A 20283-nucleotide genomic window follows, 5' to 3' on the forward strand; every position below is an offset into this window, starting at 1 on the left:
AAGATTTTTAAGACTAGAAAACGGGGCACCTTTCCTAAGGTAGTTATGCAGCCAGGGTGTGGTGGGAGTGGATGCACAGACTCAAGGGTCATGAAAGCCGAAGGAAGGAGGAGAAATCAAATCGAGGTCTTGCCCATTCAAGCATATTAAAGATTCTATGGCACGTTCTCCAAAGGGAGGAGTTTTTGCTGTCACTTTCCATCCTAGGGATAACTGCGTATGAGTGACAGGCAAAGTTATCCCTAAATATAAATATATCTGTAAAGTGCTTAGAGATTGTGCTATAAGCATGTTAATACTATATATCTGGTTTCAGAGTAGCAGGCGTGTTAGTCTGTATTCGCAAAAAGAAAAGGCGTACTTGTGGCACCTTAGAGACTAACCAATTCATTTGAGCATAAGCTTCGGTTGCATCCGATGAAGTGAACTGTAGCTCACGAAAGCTTATGCTCAAATAAATTGGTTAGTCTCTAAGGTGCCACAAGTCCTCCTTTCCTTTTTTACTAGATAACTGAAGAGCAAGGGTCTGATTCAATTTACTTGGGGATCTGGTCCAAGCTCTGTTAACCAAGAATCTGATTCTTTTGGGCTTCTACCCCACAAACAAACAGATTCAAAAGCTAACAAGTTTTTCTACAGCATGGTGCAAGAGGAAAACAAAACTGAAGCGTTCAAGAATTTAGCATGCAGTGAAATGATAAATGAGTTGTATTTCAGAATCCATCCAGCAGGAGAAAGTATGCTTTTCATTGTCTAACCCTGATTACACTTTCCCCACAAAGCTATTAAGAGTCTCTAATCACCTTGACAGTATGGAACCTCTTTGTCCCATGTAACTTGTGATCCGTGAAGCACACATTTTCTTTCTGCATCTCCAATTAGTCTGTACCTGAATAAAACAGCAGGGAAGGGAACTTACATGATACAAACTGAGATTGGATGTCTTGCCTAGTCCAGCATCAATAAGGCTTTGATTCTCTTACATCATCATTAGTAGGGTTGGTTAATACATTTTCATCAAAACTATTTTTCAACAGCAAATTGGATTTTCAATTAAATGTTGCTTTTAAAAAAAATTATCTGCTTTCTGCAGACATTTTCCATGTTTCATGGAAAAATAGAATGCCCCCAAACTGAAATATTTTAATCCCACAATGCTGCCACAGTGCCACATTGGAGCTGTAGCTTGGGTGCCTCATTCTCCTATATAGAGTGGTCTCCCTGGTGAGGCTACATCTCCCATGATTCATCATGGCCTTCACAAGAGGAGGTAAGATCATGGGAATCTGACTGGGCCTAGGACAAAACTATTGCCAGGTCCCTAATCAGGTGTAAGGAAACAAAAGGTATTTTATTTATCTGGTCACCCCCTTCTGGCAGGCCACCATCTGCAGCAGACTTACTCAGCACCAGCAGGTAGGTCACTGGTGATAAATCAGACAGAGTCCTGTGTCATGCTCACTTTCCCTCAGGGAGTCCCTGGCAGGCAGCTGTCTATCAAGCCTTTCCTGGCCTTAGCCAGGCCTCTCTGAGTGAGAGCTGGAAGTCTGCTCTCCTTCCCAGTCTGCCCCCAGCTGAGCTGTGTGCTCTACTTTTAACTCCTCCCTCCAAACCTGACACCTGACAGCAGGTGTAGCAGGGTGGGGCTGACTGAGCATACATCAGCTCATTAACCTTTTCCTGGGGTTTGTATGCCCCATCCCAGAGTCCCTTGTTGGTTAGCCTGACATTGATCCCAGGCAAAGTCATGGAATGGCTGACATGGGATGCAATCAGTAAAGAATGAAAGGATAGCAGCTTTCATGGTTTTATGGAAAATAAATTTTATCAAACAAACTTGATATAGTTTTTTTCCATTAGATTAGAAGTTTGGTTGATGAAGATAACTCATTGATATAATAGACTTAGACTTCTGTAAGGCACTGGATTTAATACCGCATGCCGTTCTGACTAAAAAACCAGCACTATACCAAAAATATATATATTTATTCATTTATTTTTGGTTGATATATATCAATGTAGCACATATTAAATAGATTAAAACTGGTTTAACTGATATAGCTCAAAAAAGGAGAGTGTATGGGAGTGGGAGAATCCTTAAAGTGGTCTTTTCTACTGGGGTCCCCCAGGAATCTATTCTTGGCCCAGTGCTATTCAATATTTGGATCAGTTATCTGGAAGAAAGTATAAAACCATTGCTATTGAAGTCTGAAGATGACACAGATTGGTGCAATGGTAAATTATGAGAAGGCCAGGTTAGTTTTTTAGAGTTATCTGGATTGCTTGGTAAACTGGGCTCATCTGAACACCACACATTTTAATACAGCTAAATACAAAGGTATGGGTCTAGGAAAAAAGAATGCAAGTCACCCAAAATGGGGAGCATGTATCTGGAAAGCAGTGGCTCTGAAAAGGACTTAGGGCTCGTGGTGGATAACCAAGTGAACATGAGCTCCAAGTGAGATGCTGTGGCTAAGAGGGCTAATGCGATACATGGATATACAAGCAGGGGACAACTCAGTGTGAGTTGGGAGGTGGTATTACCTTTATATATAGTAGCCATGAGGCTACCACAAAAATTCTGAATCCAGTTCTGGTGTTCACACTTCAAAAAAAAGATATTGAATTGGGAAGAGTGCAGAAAAAGGCTACAAGAATGATCTGAGGCTGGGGAAATCTGCCTCATTAGGGTGGAGGAAGCTCAATCCATTTTGCTTTTCAAAGAGAAGGTTAAGAGGTGACTTGGTCATGGACGGTCTGGAAGTACCTACACGGCTAGAAGACTGGATAATAGAGACCTCTTTAATTTAGCAGAAAAAGGCATAGAAAGATCCAATGGCTGGAAGCTGAAACAAGGTAACAATTTGTGCCTTGTATGTAGCCTGAATTTAACAGTGGAAGGTATTAACTATTTGAGCAACCTACCTAGGGATGTGGTGAAATCTCCAAATCAAGATTGGAATCCTTTCTAAAAGTATGTTCTAGCTCAAATACAAATATGGGCTTGATCATCAATGGGTGAAACGTTCTGGGCGGTGTTATACAGGAGATCAGACTAGATAATCATAATGGTCCCTTTGGAAATTAAAAACCTATACATCTATCAGCACAAGCTGCCCATTACTCACCCCTCTTCACAGATGAAGTTTATTGTTGAACCAAACATGAGATCTGTTAGAATAACAAGTCTGCCATTTTCTGGCTCTCCGGGGTGAGGGCATGATCTTGCTAGAAAGAAATAAGACTGGAATTATTCTTGATTTGTGTGTCTTGACTCAGTAAAATGTAACCATAAAAGAACCAAAGATTCTGTCTCCATCAAAACTCTACTCACTTTTTGTCAGCTCCGGATACAGAGCCAGACTTAACTTGGAATTTGTGCATGTGTTTGTTTAAATCAAACTCCGTTCCATTACCATGTTTTTGTGCATGTGAATATTTCACTTGTGACAGTTATAACTTCTTCCAGCCTGGAGTAGTCTATTATTTAAGGTTCAAAATCCATTTTTAGCATTGTGTTTTAAAGCTCCAGAGCGGAAGGAAACCTTTGTAGACATCTTTGGAGTTGCCCATGAAGAGCAAGGAGCAGCCAGGTTTCAGATACGAACAGGTAATTTAGTGGTGAAAGCCTTCATATCACATCAGTGAACTTAACCCCTCCCTCCAGGCATACAGTCCCTCTCATTATGCTCTTTAATCAAAAAGGGCTGATGAAAATCAATTAGTTTAAAAAAGAAAAGTAAAAAAAACAAAATACTCACCCTTGCAAAGCTCTCTGGTGTATGACCATTGAGAGTATAGCGTGCACCAAAGATATAACTTTCGTTGTATCTTGGTATAACCTGGGCGACAGTTGTATTCCACTTTGCTCCCAACAGCAAACTTACTCTGAGTTCTGTACTCCTCCTTCAGCTCAGCAGAAGTAAAACGTGGTGGCACACCACAATCACCTAGTGACAAAACAGAGGTGTCAAAAATATGGAACTAGGAAAACATGCTATTGTCCAGACCTCATTTACTAAAGTGTCCTTTCTTGGAATAGCAGAAGGGTTGTAAACAAAATACTTGAGCTCTCCCTCCTAACTGACCCCTGCCACTCCACCTGGTTCTCTCAAAGATTTGGCTTAAAATTTTTTTTTGGCATCAAACAAATCTAAGTTCTCCTTAAAGTCAGGAAAACAATCTTCCCATCTGTAAGGGGAGGATAAGGATGCAAGAATTATTTTCTCTGCAGCTTGTTTGGACAGAACATAATATGCCCTTCCCCACCATCGCTGTGATGGTCGCTGCGTCTCCAGCTGTGACACAAAACACTGCAGGCTGGGTCCTAGAAGGCGGATAAGCAGCAGGACCGGAGCTGCTAAGGTAGAACCAAAGCTAGTATCCTTGTACCCAGTTTATTCTACACTTTGAAACCAGGTGGAAAAGGGTAAGTCATTGGAGGTGACGCAGACCTGGTCTATTGGCACCAGCTGATGGACAAAGAGGAAAGGAATGGCCAAAAGGTGTGTGGGGGGGAAGGGCTAGAATCAACTCAAAAAGAAATTGTTGTTGTCCTGCTTAGGTCCTTAAAAGGCGAAGAAAACTTTGTGGCCTACTCTTGCCACCAGTCATCCCCCCAGTTATGAGCACCCATGATGAGGGAGGCCTCAAGAGTCCTGCGATCTTGGATGCAACCCGGAGAAATCCTGAATGTCAAGCCACCAGCCTGATGTTAAGCACAGATTGTTCATCACCCCAAAATATGCACATTTTTCCAAGCCTCTTACGTCTCAAGAACTTGAAGAGGGTCTCCAGTTAACTGTTGCCTTACACCTTGTGCACTCATTTATACCAGTGCAAAGTGGATGTATTGCACTACAATCCTCATTTGGAAGCACTTTACACACACTTTGCACTTATGTAAATGATGCACAAGGTGGTGGGTGTGGAAAAAACATCAAGCCCTAAGGGCACTGGGAAGACAGAGTCTGGTCTCTTGCGAGACTGCTGATAAACTTCTAGTGGAATTTTAGACTGTCCAAGGCCCAGAAGTGCAGAGGCAGCAAGAAAAATGATCAGAGGAAAACAACAAAGTTATATGAACCTCCAAAAAGAGGTTCCTCACACGGAGATTTCACTGGATGCTCAGGCTGGTTCTTATTTTACCCAGATGGATTTGCCGGATACTCATGTTTACTCACTGTGTACAGCAACAACGAATGCAGCAGCAAGTAACAGCGGAATGGTGGCTATGTAAGAACGTGGTTTTCCAGGGCTTAAAGATTCCATCTTTCTTTATGTCACGTTCTCTTCTTGCAGACCTAACAAGGACGTTAGTACATCACTTTCCAGACTAAAGATCTGTAAAAATATGGGGATGGAGGGGAGTAAAGTGTTTCAAATACATTTAGGATGGACATACATTGTAAGCTCCTTGGGGCAGAGACCATCTCTTTGGCCTGTGTTTGTACAGTGGCTAGCCCCGAGGGTCCTGGTCCATGACTGTGGCTCCTAGGAGCTCGGTCATACAAGTAATGATAAACAGAATATAATACCTAGCTCCCGCATAGCGCTGTTCATCAGTAGATCTCAAAGCACTTTACAACAGACGTCAGTGAGCCATGCCCTCAGCAGGTGCAGACTGGGGTCATTCCACCCACTGGGGTCATTCGAAGCCAGTGGAGCCACCCTGATTTACACCTGCTGAGGATCTAGCCTCGGCTATTAAAAACAGAAGCAAGGTGGGGAAAGTTGAGAGCCGGGGTGAAGTCAAACATCCCTACAATAAGAAAACAAGGGGTTGACGGCAAGTTTCACATAACTCCTACAGGCTTTAATCAGACGCATTTCTTTGCCTTTTTTGAGGTCATGGTTTTTCTTCAAATGAAAAATAAAATCCCAATAAATAGGAAGTTGTTATTTAATTTTTCCATCTACTGAAACCTACCTCACATCTCACTTTCCCAGGGAACATTCACAGCACGGTAAACAGAAATGCCCGAGTCTTGGCACACTTCCGGGTTCAACAACACACCCTGCATTAACCTCGTAAGTTATGTGATTAACATGGCTCGAGCCAACCTCCAATTCTCAAGTCCTAATACTTCTAATAATGGAGGGCAGGGTGGTTTAAAGGAGACAACAGCGGCCTGGGACTCAAGAGATTTGGGTTCTATCCCTGGCTGTGCTACTGGCCTGTTGTGACAAACACAGGCAAGTAACATCACCACTCTGTGCCTCAGTTTCCCCATCTGTACCCATTCACAGAAACAGTCATGAATAGATAAAGAACAAACCATCAAAGCCATTTGTTTCTGTCAGTTGTGACAGATATTGCAATTGCATGAATTATCTTTGGGGACCACATAGTGTTCATTTTATGAATGGGTTGTGCATCACTCTGGGCCAGGGATTGTCTGCAACTTTGGTGTGGGGGAAGGCGACAACAGCTCCTCCAGGAACCAAAGATAATGTGGGGGGGGGGGAGGGTGATTAAGGTGAATCACTCAGGATGCGAACACCTCCCTGGGGAGCTTCATATATAGTAGGTCAAACTGGATATTCCACAGACAAAGAAAGTGGTAAAAAGGCGGAGTTTAAACTAACTCACATGGCCTCCTTTCGATTCAGCAAATGGACACAGGACCCTCTGTCCAAGGGGGGGGGCCTCAACCCTTATAAAAGGGTTGGAAGGACTTTAGCTTACCCGGGTCCCACAAGACTGATGGACCTCTGGATACTTTTAGCATACGTATAGGAACTTTTATTTATTTTTGTATGTTTACTCTGTAGTTCTTTTACCCTAAGAATAAACGCATTTGGCTTTGTGATGACTGGTTGGTAGCTAGTACAGACTGTAGTAGCCCCTGGGAAAAGGTTAATTACAGGAAATCTCTCAAGGTGCAGAGGGACAGCAAGCCTAAACTTCTCGCCAGGAGGGAAAGAGATGCAAATCTTCACCCAAGAGAGGTGATGGCAGGGAACCTGAAACCGTAAGAGGGTGCCCTCGAGGAAAACCAGGAGAGCGAGAGTCAATGGGGCAGTTAACTCTGAAACTGCAACACCACAGTGTCTCACCCCTGGATGGGGCCAATGGAGCACTCAAACTAGATGAGCAAGAGCACGAACACTAGCTATGTCTCATTGGGCTCTTATTGGGGATTAATGGAAAGGCTTATGTTAATTTCTACTCCTCTATTAAACAATTAAATTAGCTAGCTACATATAACCATTGTACAACATGTAGCTGATATTTGCAGTAGCAAAATAAGGTAAAACATAACTGAAATAAGGATTCCGAGTTAAGAATGATTGCATTGTTTTATAAGAATGAAACTCACTGTGTCCGTTTGGAAGGTTTATTGTAACTCTTCAGAGCCTTTTTGTCCTTTGCATAAAGTTATTTGACTCCTCAGTTAACAACTGAGCTTTCCGCATGATACAAGGTAACAAATTCACTGCCCAAAGCACAAACCTGTCCCCAAAATATATGCCAACTGCTTATCAGTTTGTCAGGCTCTCTTTAAAACCTTTGTTATTGCCAGGACATTGGCACTTTCCAGCCAGGCAGCCAAATTAATGCCTACAGGGACATAAGTTGATCTGCACTTTCCAGAGAATTTATATAGTTCTCTAAGTCCATTAGAGTAGTCTGACAGAAAAAAAAATTGCTCTATTCGTAAATCTCTATGGAACAAACCCTAGCATACATGGGCAGGTAAAGCTCCCAGTGGAGTCAGCACAACTGCTGTGCAATACATTATACCCATATGTACGTACAGCCATGTGAAGAATATGTAAACAGAGTCAACTGGAGTTTTGTACAAGTCAGTAGTGATTGGGGTGAAGATCTCAAAAGTGCCTGAGTCCCATTTTCAAAAGTGCCTGAGGCATTTATGGGCTTGAACCTGCTCCCCTGGAAGTCAATGGCAAAACTCCTATTGATTTTAATGGTTCAGGATCAGACCCTAAGTGCCTGAGTCACTGTTGAAAATGACATTTAGTCTCTTCGGAGCCTTTGAAAAAAACCTTACCCCATGACTGCAAAATGTGTCCCATATAGACAACAGCAAGAGACTCTTGTAAAAGTTATTAGCTTCCAACCAATACTTCTTTTTAAACATCACCTAGAGTCACATTCTCTGTCTCGCCCCCTTTCCCCTCCTCCCCGTTTCCTTAAACCTAATACTTCTTGCTGTTGTTCTGCTTTGCTAGCCCCCCCCCGCCGCTAGGTCTGGCTTTGTTTACTAATATATCCGTGCACATGGGCATATTTGCTAGAATAGATTATATTGAGGTTTAATAAATGGTTCTGGATTTCCTGCTTCCCCCCAACTCATTTTCCCTGGGCTTCTCTTAGAGGAATGTTGCCTTAAGTAGCTGGGTTGCAATCACAGTCAACTTACCTGAAGGGTTTGTCAGCAGGCGGCAGAGTGCACTCAGGTCTATTTGGTTACTGAAGGATGAAATGGTATCTCTGACTTTCCCGTCTAGCCTGTCCTGCACCCAGGGATCACCATGCTAAACAAGAAGTTAGCACAATATGCTTATACATACAGAAACGCTGAGATATGGTGAAATTGAGATGAGGTTTCGATCTGGGGGGCGGGGGGGGAAGGGTGGTGCACCAGCTTATCTATAAATGATTAACTCCTCCTCTAAAATGACAAGGAAGCAAATTATTCAAGCTGCAATCAAATGTTAGATAATTCATTTCGCAGGAAGCAGATGTCGAAATTGTTTACTTACTGCGCTAATCTGCCAACTCTTTACTGAAAATGACATGAATAAAAGGTTCTCCGGAATTTGGTTGAATAGTTCATTGTTCCAAGAGCAAAGACTAGTGGACTTGCCAGCCGGGATATAACTACTGTACTGCAAAGGACTACCTATTTTGCATTTATGACAGGGATCGTTTCAGTGGAAAACCCACAACAGTTTGTGTATATCATATGAGTAGATGCCTCCTTACCCTGATGGTATTTTATGATGGAGGTTTTTCAATAGTTTCTCCAAGTGTCTCTGACTCATTCAAAAATGATACAGGCTGGAATTTTCAAAGGAGCTCAGGGGAAATGGACCCTCCCTTTGACCCTTCTGAAAATACCAGCCACGCTGCCCAAAATGTCAAATGCTGTACTTTGTCTCCTGAATCAACTGTGTGATGCTGTTGCAAAAAAAGGCAAACAATGTTTTGGGGTGTATTAACAGGAGTTTGCTATGTAAGACAGAGGAGGGAATTGTTCCACTCTCCTCGGGGCTGGTGAGCACTGCTGCAGCCTCAGCTGGAGTGCTGGGTCCTGTTTTGGGCACCACACTAAGAAAACAGAAAAGGAGTACTTGTGGCACCTTAGAGACTAACCAAACTAAGGTGCCACAAGTACTCCTTTTCTTTTTGCGAATACAGACTAACACGGCTGCTACTCTGAAACCTGACACTTTAAGAAAGAAGTGAACAAATCAGAAAGAGTCCAGAGGAGAGCAATAAAAAAAGAGAGGTTTACAAAACATGAACTATGAGGGAAAGTTGAAAGAATGGGACATGTTTGGAGGAGAGAAGAGATGGCTGGGGGGTGGGGGAGGGCATGAGATCAGTCTTCAAATATGTAAAAGGTTGCTGTAAAGAGGACAATCTATTGTCCACTGAGGGTAGGACAAGAAGAAATTGACTTAGTTTACAGCAACAGAAAGATTAGGTTAGATATTAGGAAAAGCAATTATTGGAACAGATTACTAAGCGAGGTTGGGGAATCCCTGTCATGGGAGGCTTTTAAGAATTTATTAGGCACACCCCTGTCAGGGATGATTCAGATATACTTAATCCTGCCGCAGCACGGGGGGTGGGGGGACTAAGTGGCCTTTTAAAGTGCCTTCTAGCCCCCACATTTCTCTGATTCTGGGTCAAATCCCGGAGTCCTGACTTGATTCCGTACTTGGGGCAAATGCTCACTGACATCCATGGGTGTTTTGACTGAGTAACGTCTTCAGCATTTGGCACTTCTGTGCCTCTTTCTTCCTCCTCAGACTGGTTTCATTTTGGGTATTGTTGAGTTTTTAAATGAGCAGCTTATTTTCTTACCCCTTCAATCCTGGCATCTTAAGACAACATAAGAATTGTCAAAACTGAATAACCAATAGCCCTGGATCCTGTCTCCAGCAAGGAAGCAGTTTATTCAGCCAATGCTAGGTTAACCAGAAGACAATAACCCATCCACAGAGCAATGTTACACCACAGGGGCTGAGGATTCACCTTCTTGGTTGTGTTCTTTGCTTCTGCTGGTCTGGAGAACCTGTTAAAATATGCATGTGCAGTGGTCTAGTTATTACTTAGTCCTGTCTTGAGTGCAGGGAACTGGACTAGATGACCTATTGAGAAGCGTAGAACTGGAAGGGACCTATGATTCTATGCTGGTGTCTGCTTGTTTCTTTCACTGCTACTTAAGAAAAGGGTTAGAACACCCAACTACTGTCAGCATTTACACTGCAGGGCTTGGACTGACCGCTAGGTCACCTGGTTCCACACTGGAACTATATGTCACTGATGATGAAGAGTTATTACCAGAGGATGGCTGTTGGGGAAGCCTGGCTGAATGGAGTTGTGGGTGTCATTCTAGTTCCCAGGCGACCAGGATCACCATTATACAAACAAAATTCGAACTGGTACTAACTGACTCCCCTTTTCCCCCAGTTTGTCAGTCTCAGCCAAGATGTAAAAGACAGAACAGGCCTCGGAGACAGAACAACCCCCCTGCCCCTACAGGTGGTCCTTGCAAAGAAGGGAGAAGCACCATGGGGCAGTGTTGAAGAAGTTTGCTCTGCAGCTGCCCACGCTGCTCCTATCTTATCTAGTGCCTTTCCCTGGCACCAAATTCACATGAAAATTTAAAAAGGAGACAAACCAAACCAACAAGTGGGGCAAGTCGTTTATTTAGGTCTCTTTTGCATACATCAGTTGGTTGCCTTGCCTTCCCTCCAGCTGGAATTTTAGCTTTTCCAAGCGGAGTTTCTCCATTTCCATCACAGATTTAGTTTCAATCCAGTTCATCCCACGACAGGGGCTCTGCCATCTTCCGCACGTCCTCGCAGACAGCAGCACACAGGCTTTGACTTCTCCAAGAGACACGCAACAGAAGGCACACCACTAAGCTAGAGAGAACTCAGACTTGATTGTGCTTTTAAATGTGATCGAAGTGCCAAAAAGCCTCGAGCAGGTTTTAACCCATGACCTCTGACTCTAAGCGCATGAGCCTCTATTGCCAAAGCTGAAAGACCAGATCCGTTAATCCAGAGAGCACAGCAGACCCATGAGCCTCTACTTGACATCTACCAATGGGGGTGGGGCGTGGACAAAGAACCACATTGTGCTGGTGTAGTACATACTCTCCCGAGCCAGCGAAGTGGCTCCCACGCAGCAGAGGTTCGCAGCAGTTCAAATTCCCATATGGGCCATCACATTACAAGTTGCAGCCTACGTGGGGAATTGAACTACTGTGAACCACTGACCTGTATGGTGCACAAACACAGCAATTTGCTACACCAATGCAATTATGCTGGAGCAAAAGTCCTACCATTCACACAATGCACCAGGGAAAAATAGGGCTTGTACAAGTGCAATTTACCAGGGAGGGTCATGCTGGTGCAAGTTTCATCTCATACCAGTGCAGCACAACTCCACGGGAAGTTTCCATTGGTGTAGCGACCACGATATAGATCCTTGAATGCAAATAAACCTATTTGCACAGCATCATGCAGTTGATTCAAGGCCTTAGGTCATGCCAATAATGTGGAATTTTCAACCCAAAGTTAAAAAAAAAACTTTTCTTTTGTTGTTTCCCCTCCGCCCAATCTGGGGTGAGGGAGGTGTGGCAGCATCAGAATTTGCTGCTTATCTCCTCCGCTCTCTTATATGCTTACTAAGCAGTTGATAACTCCAGCAGCACAGACATTGTTGCCTCTTACCACAGCTGTAGAAATAGTCTGTGTTATTTTCTCCGTTACTAATGCTTCACTTTCTTCTTCTTCGTCTGGTTCCGACTCTCTGGAACTCACAGCTGGAAGGACCATGTACCGTGTTGACAGAAATTAAACAATGTTTTAGAAACATGAATTAAGTCTCGCAACACCCCTGTGGCAAATATTCATCGGACCCTTTCACGGAATGGGAGAACTGAAGCGCAGAGAAATGAAGTGACTTGCCCAAGGGCACCCAGTGAGTCTACAGTGGAACTGGGAATAGAAGATTTCAAATCCTCTGATTTAAAAATCTACCCTTTATCTTCCACAAAACTATTCTTCCTCCCATGCAACCTACAGACACAGATACAAAGGAGGCCCAAGTGTATACAGTGTTACAGAAAGAAAAGGAGTACTTGTGGCACCTTAGAGACTAACCAATTCATGCTCAAATAAATTGGTTAGTCTCTAAGGTGCCACAAGTACTCCTTTTCTTTTTGCGAATACAGACTAACACGGCTGTTCCTCTGAAACAGTGTTACAGGTACAACTCAGGTGCTGTGGTGGATTGGGCGTCTGGATCATGCCTCAGGTGCAGCTTTGGTCACCTCCTCTCAAGAGACACTGAAGAAAGAGGACTGTGCAAGGGTATACAATTGAATAATGGCCTACAGCCATGGTTTCCCAAAGTGACTCTGAATGCCCAACTTGTGAAACGTTAAAAGGGGCCTGGTTTGGTTTGGCTTTTATTCAGAGGGAAGGTGCGCAATATTTTTGGAAAATTAGACTCCTCCAAGACATCTCCAGTTGGACCTCTAAAAACACCAGTCACTATTTAAACTCTTGCCTAGTGATTCTGCTTGGGTAATAAGTGTCACGGGATCAGGTCTAGCCCTTCAAAAGGCTAAACTTACCTGGATGTGACTCTCAAAAAAACAAAGAGGGAGGGAGAGATGGTGAGTTACCTTTACAGATGGGTGGAGGTGCTTGCCACTCCTGGGAAGACGTACAATAAAGATTTTTTTCTCCAGAAAGACGGTAACCATCAGCACAAGCGTATGTGACTTGTTTTCCCTCATCAGCTCCCCAACTAGATGCAATGCTGTTGTCAACCTTAGGACTATCTCCGCAACTTTCATCTTAAAAAGAAAAACAAAACCCAGCACAACTGGAACACAATCAGGAAGTTCTCATTCCCCTGTGTGGAGACAGAAGAGATTGTTGGCCAAAAAAAAAAAAAAAAATCACTTCCTGCAAGAAGGAACACGCCCCTTTACTGTGCATAGGATCTGCTGTAGAAAAGTAATTCTGCAGTGCTGATCAGGTTTATTTCGCAAGTGGGAATAACTCTAGGCTTTGCAGAAGCAGCCACGCCAAAGGACAGGCTGACAAGGACTTATTGCTGAGGTTAGAATGGCTGCTCACTATATCATGCATATCTAACCACTAGCCCCTGCACTACTATATGTAACCCAGTTACACTGCAGAGTGATTGGAGATCTCTCGTCTACATAATTGGATTTCTCAACTCGTATACTGGAGCAGTTGGAGCACAGATCTCTGAGCGCAGGGGCTACTAGCCATTTGAGGGTTCTTGTGCATATCAAAACAATGAGCTTAGCTCTGGTTATAGTGAGTTGCACTTTAAAAAAAAAAAAAAAAAAAAAAAAAAAAAAAGCCTGCCACCGTGGGAGCGGTTCCTTTATAGTCAGTTAAGTGCTCTTGCAAGGTGGTGGGTTGGGGACTGAACTCCTTTCATTCAAAGAACAGAAAAGGCACAGGCAGCAGCACTGCAGGCTTACCAGACCCTCACTCCTTAGGTGCTGCATCCTAACCGAAAAAGACCTACTCCAAGAGGCAAGATAGGATCTCACTGGCCTCTGTGCTTAGCTACTTCCTGTACCAAAGCCAACCAGAACTCATTATGGTGGTTACTATGGTATGGTCAGCTGTCCACTGAGAACTAGCCAGAGGCAACCAGATCATTTCACTCTGACCAACTATTGGATGGTAACTACTCTGGGACCAGAGCTGGATTTCAATCAACCACCTATACAGGAAAAAGCTCCCTGTCCCATTACAAAATCCCTGCGCCACACTTACACAATCAATTTTTTTTTAGACCTCAAAATAAGAGCTTTGGCGATTGGGAGGTTATTTGGCGATTGGGAGGTTCAGACTGGGGTTCTTGTTTTTTCTCACTCCTTTGCTCATCATATCCATTGTGCAGGAACATTTAGCAAACAAGACAAAAGACAAAGTTTGTAATAGGGTTTGAAACGTCAAAAAAAGTTAGTAAGTTTGAGCTCTCTGAAAGCTTCTTTACAGAGCCCCTCACTGTCAGTCCCATCTTCTGTATTACAGTTTTCTTCTGCATTTCTGGTATTACTCAGAAAGTAGATTTAATGGACTTACCGAACAGAATAGGAAGCCAGGTGGCCAGAATGAAAAACTTCAGCCATATCTTCATCTTTTAATTCTCTTCTTGTCCCAAAGGCTGGATTCCCAGCGTATCACACAGCAGAAGAAAAAGATCCTGTAAGATCTAGAAACAGGAGACAAAACCAGGAGCAACATTCCAGTGAAAGAAGTAGAGTTTAATAAAAGCTTCCTGGAAATGGGGTATAAAACACAGGTTAACGTATCCTTCTCCCATATCTTCTGAGAAAATCTTCTTACAAATTGCAGTTCATGCTAATTGAGATATTTAGGCACAGAAACAAAGCAAACTAGGAGCAAAAGAGCCCAGTAGCAAATGTTTAAAGAAATCAGGGGGAAAATAATTTTAAGTGGAATTGATTAAATTAGTTACCTGAGCCCAGGTTAAAAAAAAAGCAGTGAGTCTGCGTTAGTTTTCACTTTGTAGAATACCTTTTTGCATATTGGCTTATTTTGCTTAGCAAGTGTGGGCAAGCTCAGAGACTCCACTTTGCACAATAGAGGCATTGACCTCAGTCAATATTTAATCACTTGTTCATTACAGGAATCAGGTTCATGTCAAGCACAAACCACAGGTCTTCCCCTCAATTTTCAGACAGCACAGAAGATAAATAGCTGAAGAATTATTTTGTGCAGCATGTCACCTCTTGGGAGTCTGTCCGACAGACAATAGCCTCTGTGCACCTACTGTAGGGCCCAGTAGCAGGGAATAAGCTAGGTTCCATAAACACCTAGACAAACATGTCCCCACTTTGGCAGGCACTGAGCATCATGCAGCTTCCTTAACCCACAGCTCTGCTTCAGGCACTTATACAGCAGCTGGTGTGGGGAGGGTGGGGGGTCAGAGGGAAGGGTAGGAGGCAGGCAAATTGTCCCATTTCTTGTATCAGAGGGGTGGCCGTGTTAGTCTGCATCCACAAAAACAACAAGGAGTCCGGTGGCACCTTAAAGACTAACAGATTTATTTGGTCAAAAGCTTTCGTGGGTGAAAACCCCACTTCTTCAGATGCATCTAAAGAAGTGGTTTCAGAGTAGCAGCCATATTAACTCCTTTTCTTTTTCTAAAGAAGTGTGTGTGTGTGGGGAGGGGGTTACCCACGAAAGCTTACGCCCAAATAAATCTGTTAGTCTTCAAGGTGCCACTGGACTCCTCATTAGAGCTCAACGCTTCCCAGCCAGGGAACTAGTGTTTCTCCCTGGCTCTTTACATATTTGTCTGCATTTTGGAGTACCTTTTCTTGGATGTTTATAATGGACTGTTTACTCCAGTCAACAACTTCAAGACCAGTGCACGGCTGCCACCTTGCCATTTCTCTAGGAATTTCACAAGTAAGTCGCTGCAGCCGGGCAGCTACCAGACATCAGGGGACTTAAGAGAGTTCCCTAAGATCCCCTTTCGCTTTACTTAAGAGTTACTGTGTAGCTAACATCATGAGGCAGGAGGTAAAGTACACCTAGGAGCTGTGCTCTCACTATGCAGGGAGGTAGCGATACATCCTGGGGGTACAATGCCAAGTCACTCCTACCAAATAAGTTCACCTGTGCAATGCTGCTTAACTTTCTTAACCCTTCCAAATCAAACACAGAATGACATCCACAAACACGCCCACACAGGTCTTCCCAGTCTATCCCACTGCTAGAACAGCTCAGTTGAAAGTTTATGTATTTTTAGTTAATTTTTAAAATGTAAAACACACCTTGATATAAATACTCAAGGTCAGATTTTACATTTGAAAGAAAAATATTTTTCAAAACCATTACTAGAAAACCCCCCACTGACCTTCCCTCCAAGCCAACTATCTACCAGCCCACCAGCACCCTCACTCAGATGCTGGGAGGAAATCTGAGCCTTGGCTTGTGTGTGAAAATTAAATTGACTTGGGTTGTCAAACTAATGGGGAAAGTGAATTTCTGAGTCAAAGAACCCTCCACTGAGAGCTCCTGGCTGCCAGCTGCAGACGTTCAAATCTTGGGACTCACAGTGTTGTTAACTCTCATGATTTTATGTGAGTCTTGTGATACTGGTTGTTTTTCTTAAAGTCCCCTCTCCTGAAATCATGTGATTATATGAGACTCTAGGCTTTCCTAAAAAACAGTTTATAATCCTTTAGTTGTAGAGAAGAGCTTGAAAATGTGAACCCTAAATGCTTGAACACCAGAATGCAAGTAAAAAGATCCCACTGTCAATTATTTTTTAAATTATGATTTTAAGCCAATTATCATTTTTGGGGAATTATTGCAGTGAGGGTAAAAGGTGTGGATGCAATAACTACTTAATGTCATTCTCAAACCTTACCAATAATTGATCCACTTTGCATAGACCAGCCTTGTCTCCTTTATACATTTTAACTGTTATTCTCTTAATGGTTTCCACAACCTCTATATATTCACAGACATTATTATGGTGTTATGAAGCCTGCATAGAACATGAACCCCAAACGGTCAATGGAAGCTTTGCCCATTACTGCATATACTGGAGGGAAAAATCACAGGGGAAACAAGATTTGTTTTTAGAGACCCTTTCTTATAAACAAGTATCAGAGGGGTAGCTGAGTTCGTCTGGATCTGTAAAAGTGGCAAAGAGTCCTGTGGCACTTTATAGACGAACAGACGTATTGGAGCATAAGCTTTCTTGGGTAAATAGCCACTTCTTCAGATGCATGTAGTGGAAATTTCCAGAGGCAGGTATAAATATGCAAGCAAGAATCAGGCTAGGGATAACAAGGTTAGTTCAATCAGGGAGGATGAGGCCCTCTTCTAGCAGTTGAGGTGTGCACACCAAGGGAGGAGAAACTGCTTTTGTAGTTGGCGAGCCATTCACAGTCTTTGTTTAATCCTGAGCTGATGGTGTCAAATTTGCAAATGAACTGAAGCTCAGCAGTTTCTCTTTGAAGTCTGGTCCTGAAGTTTTTTTTGCTGCAGGATGGCTACGTTTAAATCTGCTATTGTGTGTCCAGGGAGGTTGAAGTGTTCTCCTACAGGTTTTTGTATATTGCCATTCCTAATATCTGATTTGTGTCCATTTATCCTTTTACGTAGGGACAGTCCAGTTTGGCCGATGTACACAGCAGAGGGGCATTGCTGGCACATGATGGCGTATATTACATTGGTGGACGTGCAGGTGAATGTACCGGTGACGGTGTGACTGATCTGGTTAGGTCCTGTGATGGTGTCGCTGGTGTAGATATGTGGGCAGAGCTGGCATAGAGGTTTGTTGCATGGACTGGTTCCTGAGTTAGAGTTACTATGGTGCGGTGTGTAGTTGCTGGTGAGAATATGCTTCAGGTTGGTGGGTTGTCTGTGGGAGAGGACTGGCCTGCCTCCCAAGGCCTGTGAAAGTGAGGGATCGTTGTCCAGGATGGGTTGTAGATCACTGATGATGCGTTGGAGAGGGTTTAGCTGAGGACTGTATGTGATGGCCAGTGGAGTTCTGTTGGATTCTTTCTTGGGCTTGTCTTGCAACAGGAGGCTTCTGGGTACACGTCTGGCTCTGTTGATCCGCTTCCTTATTTCCTTATGCGGGTATCGTAGTTTTGAGAATGCTTGGTGAAGATCTTGTAGGTGTTGGTCTCTGCTTGAGGGGTTGGAGCAAGCACTGGCATGAAAACGGTGTAACTGCTTTGCTGCTTGTAACTGTTTTCTGATAGGCTTACACTGCAAAATGTAACTTTCACCGCTAACAAACTTGTTCCTTAGGAACGTACCGAGGCTAGATTCAGCTCCGTTACATCGATGTGGAGTAACTCAACTGGCTCAACTGACAATGGAGTTACCTCAGATTGACATTGGTGTAACCAGCATGTTATGGTCCCCACTCGGGGTTTGGTTGGGAAGTGTTGCCTAGTGGTCACGGCCACAACCCCGGACTGCCAAGGGGGCTGTGGGGAGGGGAGCCCGGGGCCTCCCACTCTACCGGACTCTAACCCAGGGCCCTTTGGGCTACCAGTAACCTGGCAACCAAGGCTACTTGTAGCTGTCCTCCCTGGACCTCTTCCTCTCGTCTCCTGCTCTGGGGTCAGCTCAGTCCAAGGCCTTTGCCTGGCGGGGAAATCCAAATCAACAGAAACAAGAGAGAATTGCCACTGTCCAAGGCCACTGGATACTTCCCTCTTTGCTTGCCTCTGCGGAGGGTCCTCCCTTCCCTCAAGAAGGGTTCCTTTGGGCAGCTGTGTCAGCACCTTTGGGTTTCCCTCTGTTCTGCTCTGCTGGAGCTATGGGCTGCAGGTCTGCTCACCTTCAGCGCTGCTCGCCAACTGAGCTAATTTGCTGCCTTATAATTCCTCCAGCGAACGGAGCATTTGCTGCAGGTGTGGCTGAGCCCAAAACAAGCCTTTTAAGCCCTTGTTGCTCAGTGTGGGGTTTGTACACCCCATCCAACCAGGCCAGAATAGTTGTGCTTAATCTTTAAGTAGGGCTAAGATTGTGCAACCCCTCCTCATGTTGAAGCACTCACTCACATGAGTAGCACTTAATTAGGAGGTGGAATAGACAACATGAAAAATTATATCACTGGGTTCAACTTTCAGTTAATAATGAGAAAACTCTGAACTTGGCCTGCCTAACTCTGGCACCAGCCAAAATATGTACATCAGTAATGGCTTGAGGCAAGAACGCATTTGTAAGTTTAGCTGTGCCAAGAAGTATTCTTACATCTAAAAGCACATTTTATCACCCATTCTGTTATTCACCTATACCTACGTGCCGAGTATAAGAATGTCATTGTAGAAGACAGCTCAACACAACGTTGACAGTACTAATATATTTATCAAATTATATATCCCTTTTGCAAGCGGAATTTAAGGTCAAACATTGATATACATTGATTGACAAAGATATCGACTGAACTAAAAGACAGGGGGCCACATTCTGACACATGCTTCTTGGCACATTACTCTGCAAGCAGGGGGACTACTGGCACAGTAAGGGTACCAGACCCAACTTCCTAAAACACCGATCATTAGTATTGATTAAAAAGTTACAATGTCAATACATTAGCAGCAACATTCATACATCCTGGCAGGTAAAAAAAAACAAAACAACCAGTTATCTAATGATGCAACCAAAAGCTCACCCATGATAGAAAAATAATTAACTGCACAATGTTGTGCAAAGTGATTACAGCATATTGTGTGTTGTCAAATGACAATACATTGCTATTTGCCTTTACTTTGCAGTGTTATTTTAATCCTATGAAAGCAAGTAAGCAAATGGTAGATTTGGATGAAAGCTCATGCATTTAGACAGGAAGCGACCATGGATGCAAATGTGCGATAGCCCACAAGTCTCTTCCTCCAACATGCTTTCTCTTCCTCATTTTTGTGACTGGTCTCTAACTCATTAGATAACTTTCATAAATAAAAAACAGGGGATCCTGCTCCCACAGAGGTCAAGGGCAAAACTGCACTTCAGTGAGAGAAGCCTGTAGGGTCAGGCCCATGTCAAATACTAACTTGGAGTGATTGTTTTAATTCAGAAAATGTAAGATTACGTTAGGCATCACACACGTGCACACAGTTACTTCAAAAGGGGCTTGATAAGTTGACTCCAGGAGTCTGATTCTAATTCCAGGATGAGATTTGTCGTTTCAAGTGTCCATTAAGTTTTCAGCCAAGTTCATGATGAAACCAAGACCTCTACATCGTTAACCCAGACTTCCTCTAGAAATGAGAAATCAAAAAAAGGTACAAATTATAACTCTGCAAAGCTGAAAGGAGATAAGCCATTGAAATCACTCTGGACAATGGTGCAGAGACCACCTAGGACTAAGTATCAAGGGTGATGCTTTCCTCGTATAAAATACAGAGCCATAACACCCCAGCAGTTTTTAAGACCATTCCTACTGATTTCAGAGGGGAGTTTTGCTGGCAGCATATTACCCATGACAACGGAAGGAACCCATTTTCTCTCCTA

At 43.5% G+C, this 20283-nt stretch overlaps 1 protein-coding gene across 1 annotated transcript in view; it reads right to left on the reverse strand.

The window, feature by feature from the left end:
* LOC125625262 (complement receptor type 1) overlaps positions 1-20011 on the reverse strand; it is a 52398-nt gene extending 32387 nt beyond the window's left edge. The window contains exons 1-8 of the mRNA XM_075122124.1: positions 14350-20011; positions 12900-13073; positions 11941-12032; positions 8388-8502; positions 5184-5343; positions 3762-3950; positions 3129-3228; positions 804-889 (exon numbers count right to left, since the gene is read on the reverse strand). Of these exons, the coding sequence (XP_074978225.1) occupies positions 804-889; positions 3129-3228; positions 3762-3950; positions 5184-5271 (463 nt within the window). The 5' untranslated portion in view covers positions 5272-5343; positions 8388-8502; positions 11941-12032; positions 12900-13073; positions 14350-20011. The remainder of the gene's footprint in view (positions 1-803; positions 890-3128; positions 3229-3761; positions 3951-5183; positions 5344-8387; positions 8503-11940; positions 12033-12899; positions 13074-14349) is intronic.
* Positions 20012-20283: the final 272 nt, after the last annotated feature.

This window comes from Caretta caretta, chromosome 21, assembly GCF_965140235.1.
Source record: "Caretta caretta isolate rCarCar2 chromosome 21, rCarCar1.hap1, whole genome shotgun sequence".
Classification (NCBI taxonomy): Eukaryota; Metazoa; Chordata; order Testudines; family Cheloniidae; genus Caretta; species Caretta caretta.